General features: G+C 40.9%; 1 protein-coding gene across 1 annotated transcript in view; it reads left to right on the top strand.

Moving 5' to 3' along the window:
- NUP93 (nucleoporin 93) overlaps positions 1-15,463 on the top strand; it is a 114,640-nt gene that overhangs the window by 30,667 nt on the left and 68,510 nt on the right. Inside the window, exon 3 of the mRNA XM_049864619.1 lies at positions 3,167-3,284. Coding sequence (XP_049720576.1) covers positions 3,167-3,284 — 118 coding nt within the window. The remainder of the gene's footprint in view (positions 1-3,166; positions 3,285-15,463) is intronic.

Below are 15,463 nucleotides of genomic sequence, written 5' to 3' on the forward strand. Positions count from 1 at the left end.
AAGTTTAAACTTAACGGTGACCATTAAAACCAAAGAAAACCAAGCCTGTTGGTCATTGAGTTCATTCCAGCTGCGCTATAGGGTCTCTAAGGCTGTAATCTTTACAGAAACAGACTGCCACATCTTTCTGCTGCAGAGTGGCTGGTAGGTTCAAACTGCCTTTTGGTTAGCAGCTGAGTGCTTCACCACTGCGCCACCAGGGCTCCTTTCAGAGTTACCATATGACCCAGCAGTTTCACTCCAGGTGTATATTCACAAGAAATTAAAGGCTATGTCTATACAAAAACTTGTGCATGAGTGTTCATAGCACTTTTCATAATAGCTCCAAAGTGGAAACAACTCAAATGTCCACCAAGTGATGAATGAGTAAATAAAATGTGGTGTATCCATACAATGGAATGTTATATAGCAATACAAAGGCATAAAGCATTGTTACATGAAAATGCTCTAAAATCGATTGTAGTGATGATGGTTGTACAACTCTGTGAATGTTAAAAATCATTGAATTGTCTACTTTAGTGCATGAATTTTATGAAATGTGAATTATATCCCAGTAAAGCTGTTACGAAAAGAGGAGGGGCATTATACTAAAACTCATGCCTCGGGCTTCATTCCAGACTTATCTAATCAGAATCTTTGGGGAGGAAGGTTGCCTAGGTGATTGTAATGTGCAGCCAGGGCTAATTGGCCACTGAAAATCCTACAGAGTTTTCTACTGTGACACATATGGGGTTGCCATGAGTTGGAATCTCCATGAGTTGGAATTGACTTGATGGCAACTGATTACTGTCATTAGAAAGTTAGCTACTTCTGAAGAGAGAGGCAAGACACGGTAGATTGGAGGAGAAGCCCCAGGGATGGCATCGTAACTTACCTGTTTACATGTAGGAGATAAAAATGTATAGGGAGGAGCCCTCTGGGCACACGTAATTTAGTTCTGTAGTACTTATTATTTTTAGTACTTATTAGAATAGAACTAAACGTGGGAAGTCCTTTCTGTTCTTCAGTAAATCTGTCAGTTCAGAATTGGAAATTTTAAACGTTATATCCATCCATGGGTGTTAGGGTTACTTGTGTTGCCAAGTGCTCTAGCTGTTTCTAAATTATTAGAATGGACACAAAACTTTATCAACAGGATTTTTTGGTGCTAAATCGTAACCCCAAAATAACAGTCTAAAAAATTTACTTATTTTCCCTGAATTTCTTTCTGTCAGTGAGTGTTCTAGGTATGAGCAAGAATCCATGTTTTTTTATTCCTCATCCATTGTCACATTACCCCAGATGAGTAGAGATAAAGCTACCTGTGTTATTCCCCAAACCCAAACCCAGTGCCGTTGAGTCGATTCTGACCCCTAGTGACCCTACAGGACAGAGTAGAACTGCCTCTTAGAGTTTCCAAGGAGCGCCTAGCGGATTTGAACTGCTGATCCTTTGGTTAGCAGCTGTAGCACTTAACCACTACGCCACCAGGGTTTCTGTATATTCCCAGTTCTGTTCAAAAACATTTGTCAGTCGGGCAACAGCCCTGTATTATTGGGCTGAGCGCAGAGAGGGAACTTAAAGATGTACTGGACATGGTGTTTTGGCTTTTGAAGAGAAGTCCTGGGGGGCAGTAGAAAGAGGACTGGCCTGGAAATCAGGACATGTAGGCTCTGGTTTGACAGCCCTTGGGCAAATAATTGACCACCCTGGACTTTTAATTTCCCCAACTAATAAATAAGGTTGGGACTGTGTGACTCCTGAAGTTTCTAAAATTCTGTGGTTCACTATACCTGTCTTTACAGAGGTTGGTGGTGAAGAAGTTGTGCTCTGGAGCCAGAAGACGTAGGTTCACATCCTGGCCCTGCCACTTCTTGGCTCTGTGACCTTCGACAATTTGGTTAACATCTTTACACCTTAGTTTACCCATTTATAAAATGGGGATTAATAATAGTATCTACCTCATGTTTTCTTTTTTGGCTGTGAAGTGTTTGGAGCGGTCTGGCCTATGGTTGTTGTTGTTGTTGTTGTTGTTGTTAGGTGCCGTTGATTCGGTTCCGACTCATAGCTACCCTATGTACGACAGAATGAAACACTGCCCAGTCCTGCACCGTCCTCACAGTTGTTGTTATGCTTGAGCCCATTGTTGCAGCCACTGTGTCAATCCATCTCCTTGAGGGTCTTTCTCTTTCACTGACTCTCTACTTTACCAAGCATGATGCCCCTCTCCAGGGACTGGTCCCTCCTGATAACATATCCAGAGTGTGTGAGACAGTCTTGCCATCCTCGCTTCTAAGAAGCACTCTGGCTGTACTTCTTCCAAGACAGATTTGTTCATTCTTCTGGTAGTGCATGGTATGTTCAGTATTCTTCGCCAGTACACCGTAATTCAAAGGCACAAATTCACTAGAGGGACCCCGGAAGTCATGGTCCCCGGACCCTCTGTAAGCCCAGGACTGGAACCATTTCTGAAGCCAGATCTTCAAACAGGGATTGGACTGGACTATAAGACAGAAAATGATACTGGTGAGGAGGAGTGAGCTTCTTGGCTCAAGTAGACACATGGGACTATGTGGGTAGCTCGTGTCTGGAGGTGGGATAAGAAGGCAGAGGGGGGCAGGAGCTGGTTGAATGGTCACAAAGAATACAGGGTGGGGAGGAGGAGTGTGCTGTCTCATTAGGGGGAGAGCAGCTAGGAGTACGTAGAAAGGTGTGTGTAAGTTTTGTACGAGAAACTGACTTGATTTGTAGACTTTCACTTAAAGCACAATTGAAAAAAAAAAAGGCAAGAATTCTTCTTCAGTCTTCCTTATTCATTGACCAGCTTTCATATGCATGAGGTGATTGAAAATGCCATTACTTGGGTCAGGTGCACCTTAGTCCTCAAAGTGACATCTTTGCTTTCTAACACTTGAAAGAGGTCTTTTGCAGCAGATTTGCCCAATGCAATACATCATTTGATTTCTGGACTGCTGCTTCCATGGGTGTTGATTGTGGATCCAAGTACAATGAAATCATGTCTGTTAGAATTTTAGGAAAAGGCAGATAACAGCCATATGAAAGTATCCTGACGGTAATTAGGAAGTTTTGAATAAAAGAAATACTCTCGCATTTTATGAAGCATGTCTGAGGTCCTCATCCTACTCCCTTCCTCACTTTTGTCACCCTATCTTTTATCCCCATATAGGTCAGTTCTCCTTGGATCCCGGGGACTTGACATATCCCACATCTCACAGCGATTGGAGAGTCTGAGTGCAGCCACCACCTTTGAGCCTCTTGAGCCTGTGAAGGACACAGACATTCAGGTAAGGGGTTCCAGGTGCCAGGAATGGCATATAAGCTGATTGAAGCCCCTGGCACTTTTTTGATCAGCTGACTTGGGAATTCCAGTTTTCTTTGGTAATTGTCTTCTTCCTCAGATGTTGAGAGATTGGGAGACTCAGCTTTGGAGGCATAGTGTAGGGCATGGGGTTATTTGCTGTGCAAGGCTAAATTTAAGAAATCAATTCCGACCTGTGTATTTTAGGTTATTGTAATTATAAGAACAGATTTCTCTTCTTTCCTTGGGTTTAATCCAAGACACAGAGACTTTAGTTGTAAGCTTCTCTTGCTTTCTTTACTGGATCTCAAATAATTTTACTATTCATCTTCCATGTCTCTTTTCTACATCTCGCTTGTATTGGCTGGCAAAGAGCTGCAGAAGTTGGAATACTATTTACCGAAACCTGCTCATCGATTTCCAGGAAGTACTTGGCTACATACACTGGTGGCACCAGGAAATGGTCTAATAGAATACTCAGTCTCATTTAAGCCAAAGTACCACCAGTACAATACATAGCTATTTTATTCTAAGCAGAAATTGATATTAAAAGAAGGCAAATTTTGTTAAAGAAAAATTTGTGGTTCATTTAGTTTTAAGGAATTGGGACACTGCATTTGCATTAAAATGAAGGGTACAGTGAGGCGCCATTTTTATTATTAGTTTACCTTTGAAATGAGGGGATGCAAGGTCCTACAAAGGCAATTCCTAGTAGACATGGGAAATAATTGTGTTATTGGGCTCCATTTGAATTAATACTCTCCACTCTTTTGAAAGAGCTATTGTAGTCCGTTTAACTGCCGCGATTCTGCATTTATTCCAGTACAGAAACATAGAGCCTGATGTTTGAATAATTATAGATACTCATTATTTTCCCTGTCATTGATGTATTCCCAAAGTATGGAAACTCAGGTTTTTTTTTCCCCTGGTAAAAAAATCATATTTGTCTATCAGGTTATATATGACTTCTTATTTCCATGTAATCTTACAATGGCATGCATGCTCCGTTTTTGGTCTACCCCTCCTATTTCTACTGCTTAATACTTTATAGAGAAATACTTATAAAAGGATGAGATGGGGTAAATGGGACACGACTCAAATAATTTGAACAATCAGCATTTTTTTGGGCAGCATCCCTGATAGATTGGGAAGAAATGGTATTTGTTGAAAGGTTGTTTGTTTGAATGTCTTTCATGTTGAAGATACCAAAGAGGCTATTTATTTTAAAGACTTAACTGCTTTTTGTAGTTTTCTTTGACATAGTTGGGATGCATATTTGGACAACTCAGCAACAGTTAGTGATGCATTTCATGCATTTCCACTGACGTGGTGCTACAATTTTACTTTGCTATGTTAGTGACAGGTTTATAAATTTATTGAGTCATAATGATTGTCTATTCTAACCTTCTACTTAATGCATGAACACTCTACTTCAATACCCTCATTAGATGGTTTCCTAGCAATGCATGCTCAGTCATATCAAAGAGAATTTCTTAATTTGGAATGAACATGGCTAAGAGTTTTGGTCCTGTACCTCTGGGAAATCTTTTAACTTTGAGACTATGGATGCTTCCATTTCAAAATTTCACCTCTCGGTTGGGTTTTTTCAAAATAGCTTCAAAAATGCAAAATCCAAGATGGCTTTTGATTAATTGGGAATTGATTACCTAGACCTGAAGTGAAGGTTTAGGAGTTACTACCCTGATGGCGTAGTGTTTAAAGAGCTACGACTGCTAACCAAAAAGTCAGCAGTTTGAATCCACCAAGCGCTCCTTGGAAACCCTATGGGGCAGTTCTACTCTGTCCTGTAAGTTTGCTATAGGGTCGCTATGAGCTGGAATCGACACGACGGCAGTGGGTTTTTGGTTTAGTTTTGAAATAAGTCTTCCGTGGAGTTTATCTTCTTGCCAGCAAAGGATTAAAGGAGAAAGCTTAGGTATGGTCTAAGGGGCCAAGGCTTTGGCCTGATCTGAGACTGCTCAGATTGGAGGAACTGGAGTTTTTAAGTTGTATTCAATGGTTCAGTTGACCTGTGTTTAAATTTCCTGTGTACACGGTGGTATCATGTTCTTGTCTGTCTTCTTGTTTTGTTGCCAAGTGTAAGAGTCAAGCTTGCAAGTGTCTTTAGCATGGGATGGCCCTCCTTTTTAATCTTCTCGTAAAGCTAGGAGAAGTGTTAGTGCACCATCAGTGGTTGGTAACCGAGAAAAATAAACTTGGACATTTTTGGTTATTTGTAGAAAAGCCAGATACATGCTATCTGATGGTCTTTAAAAAAAGTTATTGTATCAGCTTTATAAAAGCATAGTTCACATACCATACAGCTGATGGACTTAAAGATTTTTTTTATTGTGGTGAAATATAAATGACAAAACGTTTGTGATTTTAACTATTTTTAAGTGTACAATTCAAGTGACATTAATTACATTCACATATTGTGCAACCATCACCATTATCCATTTCCAAAAAATTTTTATCACCCAAATGGAAACTCAGTACCCCTTCAACAATAACTTCCCATTCTCCCCTCTCCCCAGCCCCTGGTAACCACTAATAAACTTTTATCTTTATGCATTTGCTTATTCTAGATATTTTATATAAGTAGGTTCATATAGCATTTGGCCTTTTGTGTCTGTTTCATTTCATTTAGCATAATGTTTTCAAGGTCTCTCTGTGTTATAGCATGTACTAGAACTTGATTTCTCTTTATGGCTGACTAATATTCCAGTATATGTGTATTTCACATCTTGTTTATCCATTCATTTGTTGGTGGACATTTGGGTTGTTTCCACCTTTTGGCTGTTGTGAAGAATGCTGCAATAGACATTGATGTACGGTTATGTCTTTGAGTCCCTCCTTTCACTTCTTTTGGGTATATACTTAGGAGAGGAATTGCTGAGTTATATGGTAATTCAGTGTTTAACTTTTCAAAGAACCACCAAACTCTTCCATAGTGAATGCACCATTTTACATTCCTACCAGCAATGAACAAGAGTTCCAGTTTCTCCACATCCTCGTCAACACTTGTTACTTTCCGTGTTTCTGACAATACCCATTCTTGTGAATGTGAAATGGTTTCTCATTGTGATTTTGATTTGTGTTTCCCTAATGACTAATGGGGGAAACCCTGGTAGCGTAGTGGTTAAGTGCTACGGCTGCTAACCATAAGGGTCGGCAGTTTGAATCCACCAGGCGCTCCTTGGAAACTCTGTGGGGTAGTTCTACTCTGTCCTATAGGGTCGCTATGAGTCGGAATCGACTCGACAGCACGGGGCTTGGTTTTTTTGGTTAATGACTAACGGGAGTCCCGGTAGCGCAATATAAGCACTCAGCTGCTAATGGAAAGGTCAATTGTTCACATCCACCAGTGGCTCCTCAGGAGAAAGATGCAGCAGTGTGCTTCTGTAAAGGTTACAGCTGTGGAAACCCTATGGGGCAGTTCTCCTCTGTCCTGTAGGGTCGCTGTGAGTCAGAATTGACTCAGTGGCAGCAGATTTGGTTTTTGGAATGACTGATGATGTTGAGCAGCTTTTCATGTGCTTATTGGCCGTTTGTATATCTTCTTTGGGGAAATGGTATTCCTCTGCCCACTTTTTAATTGGGTCATTTGTCTTTTTGTTGTTGAGTTAGAGGAGTTCTTTATATATTCTGGATTTTGAACCCTTATCAGATAATGGTTATCAGGTATTCCATTCTGTAGGTTGTCTCTTCACTTGGTTGATTAAAATCCTTTGATGCACAAAAGTTTTTTTATCATTTGATGGACTTTTGTATATGAACTTTTGTTTTTCAACCAGTGCAGTTTTTGAAATGAGAATGCACCCTAACTGTGCTGAGTATCAGTCAGAGTGAATTTATTAAGTCAATTTATAAGACCCTTAAAAAAAAAAAAAAATTTTTTTTTTTTTTTAAAGTACTGCTCGTAAAAGGAAATGCTGATGCATCCTTTAACAGGTGCAGCCCAGGACATCCACTGTTTGCGTTACTTACAAGCTTAAAAAGGCATTTTCCCGTGCACAGATTGTTCTTTTCTATTTGGTAAACATCGATTATATTTCCTTTGGTTTCTAATGGAGTTTGAAGTTAATATGGGTTTTTTTGTTGTTACCGTTTCATCGTTTGTCATAATCAATGATGTTGGCCTGCATTGAGAATGCATTTTAAAAAAAAACCGCTATGACTAGCCAAGGTGACATACTTTAAAAATCCACTGTAAAAGAAACAAACAATATGTCTATAATGCTTGTAGACTTTTTTTTTTTTTTTTAACTATTTCTCTATTTTATTTTTTGGAAATGGTCATAAAGAATGCCTGAAAATTTGTGTCAGAGAGGTGAAGAGCAGTAACTATTAACAGGACATGATACTAAAATGACTGTACTGATCTACTCTAGTGATTTTGTGGCGCTTAGGAGGAGTACAAGACCTCTTACAGAGATCTACTTGCCTACTTCTGTCTTTGGGGAAAAAAATATTGAGGGCAGATTGTGTACACTTAATGTACCATGGATGATGGGTATTATATAATAATAAAGTGCAGATTAGCACAGTTCACTTATAACCTGGGCCTTTTCACTAGGTTGCATGTATATGTCAAGAAGGCTGTGCAGAAACAGCCTGAGTTAATCATAAAAACACCCTGGTGGCGTAGTGGTTAAGTGCTACAGCTGCTAACCAAAAGGTCAGCAGTTCGAATCCGCCAGGCGCTCCTTGGAAACCCTGTGGGGCAGTTCTACTCTGTCCTGCAGGGTCGCTATGAGTCAGAATTGACTCGATGGCAGTGGGTTTAATCATAAAAACGGGAGCTCTAGTTTCCCAGCATTAGGCTATAGTATTTCCAAATGGTGTTAGGCTAAAGCAATACTATTATTGCTGAACTTCCTGTATCAGTTTCCTAGGGCTGGCACCAACAAATTATTACAAATATGGTGGCTCAAAAGAACAGAACTGTATTCCCTCAACAGTTCTGGAGGCCAGCAGTCCAAAATCAAGGTGTCGGCAGGGCCATGCTCCCTCTGAAGGCTCTAGGGAAGGAGCCTTTCCTGCTTTCTTCTCGCTTTTGGTGGCTCCTGGCATCCCTTGGCTTGTGGCAGCACAGCCCCAACTTCTGCCTCTGTCTTCACATGTCCTTATTCTGTGTATGTCTGAAATCACCCTCTCCTTTACCTCATAGACAGTAGTCATTAGATTTAGGGCCCATCTGAAATGTAGGATGATCTCATCTTGAGATCCTTCATTACATGAGACGTCTTTAAATTTAACTTCATTTCACAGCCGTATAGAGTATTAGGCTGAGACATCTCTTGCTGCTTGTCCCAGTGATTGCAAACCTTGACCTCATTGCAAATCTGACCTCATCCTCAACATCCTCTTTCAGGCCTTTGGGACATAAGGCTGACTACCCATGTCTGGTCCCTCAGTTCAATAGTAGTTACCCTCTCTGAACAGGTTAATGCTATATAATGTGTTGGCGAGATTTCTGTAGAGACAGTTTTCAAATAGAAAGAAACAGTCTGCTTTTTAAAATAGTAAATACCTAGTTTAGGTAGAATTGTGGGAGAAAGATGTGGCTATCTGTTCTCATAAAGGCTATCTGTTCTCATAAAGATTACATACAGCCTTAGAAACCCTATGGGGCAGTTTACTCTGCCCTATAGGGTCGCTATGAGTCGGAATCAACTCGACGGGAACAGGTTAGGTGTTTGTTTTTTTAGGTAGCACAAAGTTATGATGCCTTCCAAGTTAGGAATAGCTACCGGGTGTGAAGTTGTCAAGGATTTCATTTTACTTGGATCCACAATCAGCACCCATAGAAGCAGCAGTCAGGAAATCAAAAGATGCGTTGCGTTGGGCAAATCTGTTGCAAAAGACCTCTTTAAATTATTGAAAAGCAAAGATGTCGCCTTGAAGACTAAGGTGCACCTGGCCCAAGCCATGGTGTTTTCAATCGCATCATATGCATGCAAAAGCTGGACAATGACTAAGGAACATCAGAAGAGAATTGATGCCTTTGAATTGTGGTATTGGTGAAGAATATTGAATATACCATGGACTGCCAAAAGAACAAACAAATCTGTCTTGGAAGAAGTACAACCAGAATGCTTCTTAGAAGCAAGGATGGTGAGACCACGTCTCATATACTTCGGACATGTTATCAGGAGAGATCAGTCCCTGGAGAAGGACATCATGTTTGGTAAAGTTGAGGGTCGGCGAAAAAGAGGAAGACCCTCAATGAGATGGATTGACACAGTGCCTGCAACAGTAGGCTCAAGCATAACAATTGTGAGCATGGCGCAGGACCGGGCAGTGTTTCATTCTGTTATATGTAGGGTCGCTATGAGTCGGAGCTGACTTGACGACACCTAACAACAACAACAACAGTATACATATGCGCGTGTGTGTGTGTGTGTGTGTGTGTATTTTCTTTTCTCTGTGCTTCAAACAACCGGGTTGCCTAGCTTCTTCCCTCCCCCCACGTCCCTCCCTTTTTTCTCTTATACTTAGGCCTTTGTTCACTGTCTTCCCTTAGCCTGGAGTAGCACCTATGGAACATACAAGCCCTAATTTGAGTTTTATGACTAAGCCTTTCCTTAGATGTCACTTCATCCATAGTCTTCTCAGGTCTTTCTTCTTGCCTGCCTCCAAATGTAATATGTTGTCTTTACTGCTTAAGAAAAGACAAAACTTCTCCCCACAAAGTAAACACAAATCTGGATTATGTTGTTGGAATTTACTTAGCAGCCCATTCTAACCTTAAAAAAAATAAAAAAATAATTATTTGGATTATGTTGTTGGAATTTACTTAGCAGCCCATTCTAACCTTAGATAAGGGAAAATTCGGCTCCCTGTATTCCCCCCCTTTAAAAAAACAGATCGCATTCTGGAGGTCGTTATAATCTCCCTGAATGTTCAGGTGAAAATCTGCCCTATATGAATAAAAAGAAAAAAGAAGGAAGTCTCACCCAGAGGATAAAATAACTGTAAGACAATTGGAGTCAGGGAAACTGAGCTGCCACATATGACTAATGTTACGGTGGTAATTGCCTTTTAAAAAATTTGTTTTGCTTACCACACTGTAACTATAATAAAATATTCATTATTTCCTTTTTCTGTCCTTGGCCTTGAAAATGTCAAGTGTGCTCAAACTACTTTTAGTTTATCTTTTAAATAGAAGAAACTAAATAGCTTTGGTGAGTATAAAAATGAATCACTGCTGCTATAACCCCTTAGCACCTAAATTGTTATTTTCATAGTTTATCTTTTAATTTATATCTTCAGAATTAAGATACTACTGCTTAAATGCAGCTATATATAACATACCAGCAAAGAGGAAAAATGGTTGTGTTGCTGGCTAATTGTTTGTTTGTAGTCCTGGCAAGTTGTTGGTGGGGGAGATAGGTTCCAGATATACCATGGCAGTTTGTTGGAAAGAGGGTCAAATTTGCCTAGAATGATTAGTGTGCTAACTAGCAGTTCTTTGGGAATATTACTGGCAACATATTATTACTGAGGGGGGAAAAAAAAATACCCCTTGCCATCGAGTTGAGTCCAACTCAGCAACCCTATAGAACAGAGTAGAACTGCCCCACAGGGCTTCCGAAGCTGTAAATCTTTACGGAAACAGACTGTCATATCTGTCTCTCATGGAGTGGCTGGTGAGTTTGAACTGCCAGCCTTTCAGTTAGCAGTCAAGTGCTTAACCACTGTGCCACCAGGGCTCCTCACTGCGGCAAAAATGCAGTAAAATTTCCCTAGTTTAATTTTTAAATCAGTTGAGGGGAAGCGCAGCATGAATGAGTAAACAGTGCCTTAATTCTAGGACTGCTTTTAAAGAAATGCAGCTGTCATTTTCATTTGTTTCTAGAAATTGAAACTGCTAAGCATGAGTGCCAAAGAGAGGTCTTATCTGAGCTGCTGTAGTAAATCTAAGGAAGAGATGAGCTTCATTCATAAGAGTGCATCTATTTGCATGCTGATAATTTGTATAGCAGTTCTGAGGGAATGGTTTCAGTAGGCAAAACATACCTATCTTCCGTCTTGTTTTGCTCGTCATTTGCTTGAGCAGTCTCTTCTGCACATAACGGGGAGCGTTCGCCCAGATTAGCCTGGATTGGATCATCAGAAATTTTGAACTGATGGACTCTGAAGGAATAAGACTTTATTCTTTAAATGTTTTCACATAATAGAAAAATATAGGAGACTATTCCATGGATTTAATGCAGTGAAGGTTTTTAGTTAAGCATTTATGTTTATTGATCTCCTTTGTTATATTTCTTTTACCCTTCTTAGAGAGTCAATGGGAAGTTCATAGTAACCTTTCTTTTGAGCTTTTAGAGCGCTTTAACGGGTAATTAGGAGCCTGATGTTGAGGTGGTTAGAACACTCAGCTACGAACTGAAAGATTGGTGGTTCGGACCCACCAGCTGCTCCACAGGAGAGACATGTGGCACTCTGCTTCATAAAGATTTGTAGCCTTGAAAACTGTATAGGGCAGTTCTACCCTGTCCTGTAGGGTCTCTTATGGGTCAGAATCGACTCGATGGCAGTGGTTTTTTTTTTTTTTTTTTTGGTTAATGGGTGCTTGGAGGAGCCCTGGTGGCACAGTAGTTAAGCGCTTAGCTGCTAACCTAAAGGTTGGTGGTTTGAACCCACAATCAGCTCTGCATGAGAAAGACCTGGTGATATGCTCCCATGAAGATTACAGCCTAGAAAACTCTATAGGGCAGTTCTGTCCTGTCCTGTGGAAATCGTGGTGGCGTAGTGGTTAAGAGCTACGGCTGCTCACCAAAAGGTCAGCAGTTTGAATCTACCAGGTGCTCCTTGGAAACCCTATGGGGCAGTTCTACTCTGTTCTTTAGGGTCGCTCTGAGTTGGAATCGACTCAACGACAGTGAGTTTGGTTTGGTTTTATAGGGTCGACTCAACAGGCAATGGGTTTGGTTTTTGGAATAGGTACTTGAATCTTGCCCTTTCTCAGTTCATAGCAGCTGCCTATTCTGAACTTAAAACAACTTGGGTTCACTAGCAAATGAATCTGATTATCATTGGATCCAAAGCCTGTTGGCTTGAGAGAAGCCTTTCCTGGAACACCAGGTACATTTTAGATTTGGGTGTCATGGCTGCCCTGCTCGTGGAAAAGACCCACATCTCACGATGTCCTGTATTCTGGTTCAGGGACAGTAGTTGTGCCAGACTTTGTCCTTTGTGTGAACATGGCAGTGTCCACATCACCCCTGCTTAATAAATAAATTTGCTTTTCCTCGTCATTAAACCGCCACCCAATGTAAATCTCAGAGCCGGTAAAATCCAGTAAACCTGTGAGTGGAGTTTTCACAGAGGCCAGGCTACCTATTTTGTGTTTATAATTAGGTAGCCTACTGCTGGTTGCTGTACTAAGTACTGAAATGATTTAATTTTTCTGCTCGTTCGTGATAAGGGAAAAAGGTAGGCATTGTGGTCTGGTGACAAAGTATGCAGTTATATTAAAGTGTCCTGTGAATGGAATTAAAAATGGTAACTTTGGAATAAAAATGGGTGTTAAAGGCATCATCTGTGGAAAATATGAAAAACTGCTTTTGTGTGAGCCAGGGATAGACGATTTCAGCCTTTCTATTTATCCATTCATACTTACTCCTGAATGCAGGGCTTTCAGAACAAGCAAGCAAATGGATGCTGAATGCATTCTGAGCAAGCAGGAAATGAGAGGCTTTATTTTGTCTTCTTAGAGGTTTCTTATATTCTGTAGTGAACAGGGGAATATCAATTACCAACTTAAAGAAGAAAGAAGGTAGAATGGTTCTGTAAGAGCATTTTGGAACAAGCCCGTGGCTGAAATATTTATCTAACATTTTAGTAGAGCACTTCACGTGTTGGCCCAGCCCTGGTGCCTTTGAACTGGAGTTGAGTCATCCCCTCTCCTCCTTCACGAGCCATCTCTTAACCTGCCAATACCTATTGACAGGTCAGCACTCTGGAGGTGGGAAGCATGTATTGTCATCTTCAGCCTGGCAATTTTAAGTTGCTTGGTTTCAGGAACCAGAAATGGGCATTCTTTTTATCTGCTGAACAATTTGGTACTGGAGTGGATGTGATTTAAATGGGGGTTAAAACCTTGTCAAGTATTGAATGCATCACTCTAGAACAGTCCATCATCCTCGGGTGGCAGCCCTTGACCCATTGCACCGCTTTGATCTGCTTGCTGCAGCGCCCTGTGATGTCTTGTTTCCATTTTGGAGTATTCGATGCAAAGCTTTCCAGGCCTGCAGCCTGATACGGCTCCTTCAGTTGGTGGCAGGTAGTTGCAGAGTGTGGCCCTTGTAGTTACAAAACTTTAGGGCCCTGGTTGCCGGTGATGCTACTAAAAATCCACATTTTGTGAAGGAATTGAGAGAGGGGCTCAGAGAGGAGAGATTCTTGGTTTTGCTTCTTGTTTGTTTAGTGGGGACCAGAAAAGAAGGTGGGAGGTAGAGAGGGCAGCGTTTTCTACTGACAAGACCTATACTTAGACTTCCTTTCACTGCAGGGCTCTGGGAATGAGCGTGTATTGCTTTCTGTTTAAGCTTTTTTCTGTTTTACAAACCTCGGTTCCATCTTGCACTTCAGATATGGAGAGGTCAAGTTTCTAAGCTCAGGTTTGCTAGCAGGTGAGGTGGGGCTAAGGCCCTTGACAACCGCTGGTCTGTCATGCTAATGATGAGTAGCAGGGCACGCGCCACTTTAATTATCCTGGAGGACAGAAGGGCAAGTCCTTGCTTTTCACCGTGGAGTGGCTGTGGGACCGAGATGCCATCAGCAAAATCCTGCCTGTGCTTTTCAGAAACCGCAGCACTCGAAGCACTGCAGCAGAATCTGGGCGTGACACAGCTCCCAAGAAATGGCACAGGAAAAACCCTTGTCGTATAAAACATATTTACAGCTAGGGCCAGGCCATTTGCTTAATTTCTAAAACAAAAAGTAAACAGGACTGTGGATTTACCAGCTGATTTTTATTATTACTACCTGATTTGGTTTATTTCTTTGAAAGGATATGAGGGAGCATTTCCTCCACTCCTCCCTTTTCTTCAAAGCAGTGTCTATTTCAGAATGCCCTTGCTGTCTCAGCGATGGGCAGACACAGCACGGCAGGTTGTGATATACCTGATTGGCTCAAGGTGCCGAAATGCATTGGTGTGGTATTTTCCGAGAGTGCCCTCCTCTCTTTCAGAAGAGTGTTTTTTAGATTTTCTTTTATCCACAGTGCGTATCAGTCTGTCTCAGCAGGACCAGTCTCTAAATGAGCAGGGTCTGGTGCATCCTTGGAGGTTTACACGCATTCACAGTAGCACTTGGCTCTGTGATGAGGTCCCAAACTGCCGCCTGTGCCTTAGAGTTGAAGGAATATGGTGGTAGGTATTGTTCATTGAAGAAGTGCTCACCAAATCAGTGCTCCTCAAACCGATTTTTTTTTCATTTCCAATTCATCACAAACTGATACTTTTATAAAATACAATAAACGTGAATTACTAGGAAAAAATGAAATAAAAGATGTGTAAAATATAAGCTCTAATTTTTTTTTTTTAATTAGATTTAGCAGACATAAAATTAGTCTGTCAGATTGCCACAAAAGTTTGCAAATGCTTATTCTCCTTGGTGTATCTGTTGCAGACAGGGAACAAACCGTTTGCAGACTAGTACTCTTAGGACTTACTTTGAGCGGCACTAATGTACGTAGTTGTGTTTTTTTTTTGTTTGTTTGAAAGTTCCCTGCTGATGCAGTGAAACATGGTACCAGGGACAAGTTCAAACTGTTTTACTCCAGCTAGAATTGGGAAGGCTTATCAAACATTTATTGTATCCAGACACTGTGCTAAGCACTTTCTGAGTTTCCTTATTTAATCTTCCCGGCAGCCCTCTGAGGCAGGTACTGTTGGTAACCCCATTTCACAGACGAGGAACCAGAGGCCTGCAGAGGCTAGGTATGCCAGATGTGAACTCCCTTCTGTTGGTTTGAGTTCAATACACTGTCCTTAACACGCTAGGTTTTAAATTTCATTTGTAGACTAGACTGTTTCAGGAGAAGAGTAAATTTTCAGGATGTATTTGAAGGAGGGAGGATGTGGAAGTATGAAATAAAAGTATAATTAATGGCTCATTCAGAGCAAAATAAGGCATAGAAAGCCCACAGTG

Source organism: Elephas maximus, chromosome 21, assembly GCF_024166365.1.
Source record: "Elephas maximus indicus isolate mEleMax1 chromosome 21, mEleMax1 primary haplotype, whole genome shotgun sequence".
Taxonomy (NCBI): domain Eukaryota; kingdom Metazoa; phylum Chordata; class Mammalia; order Proboscidea; family Elephantidae; genus Elephas; species Elephas maximus.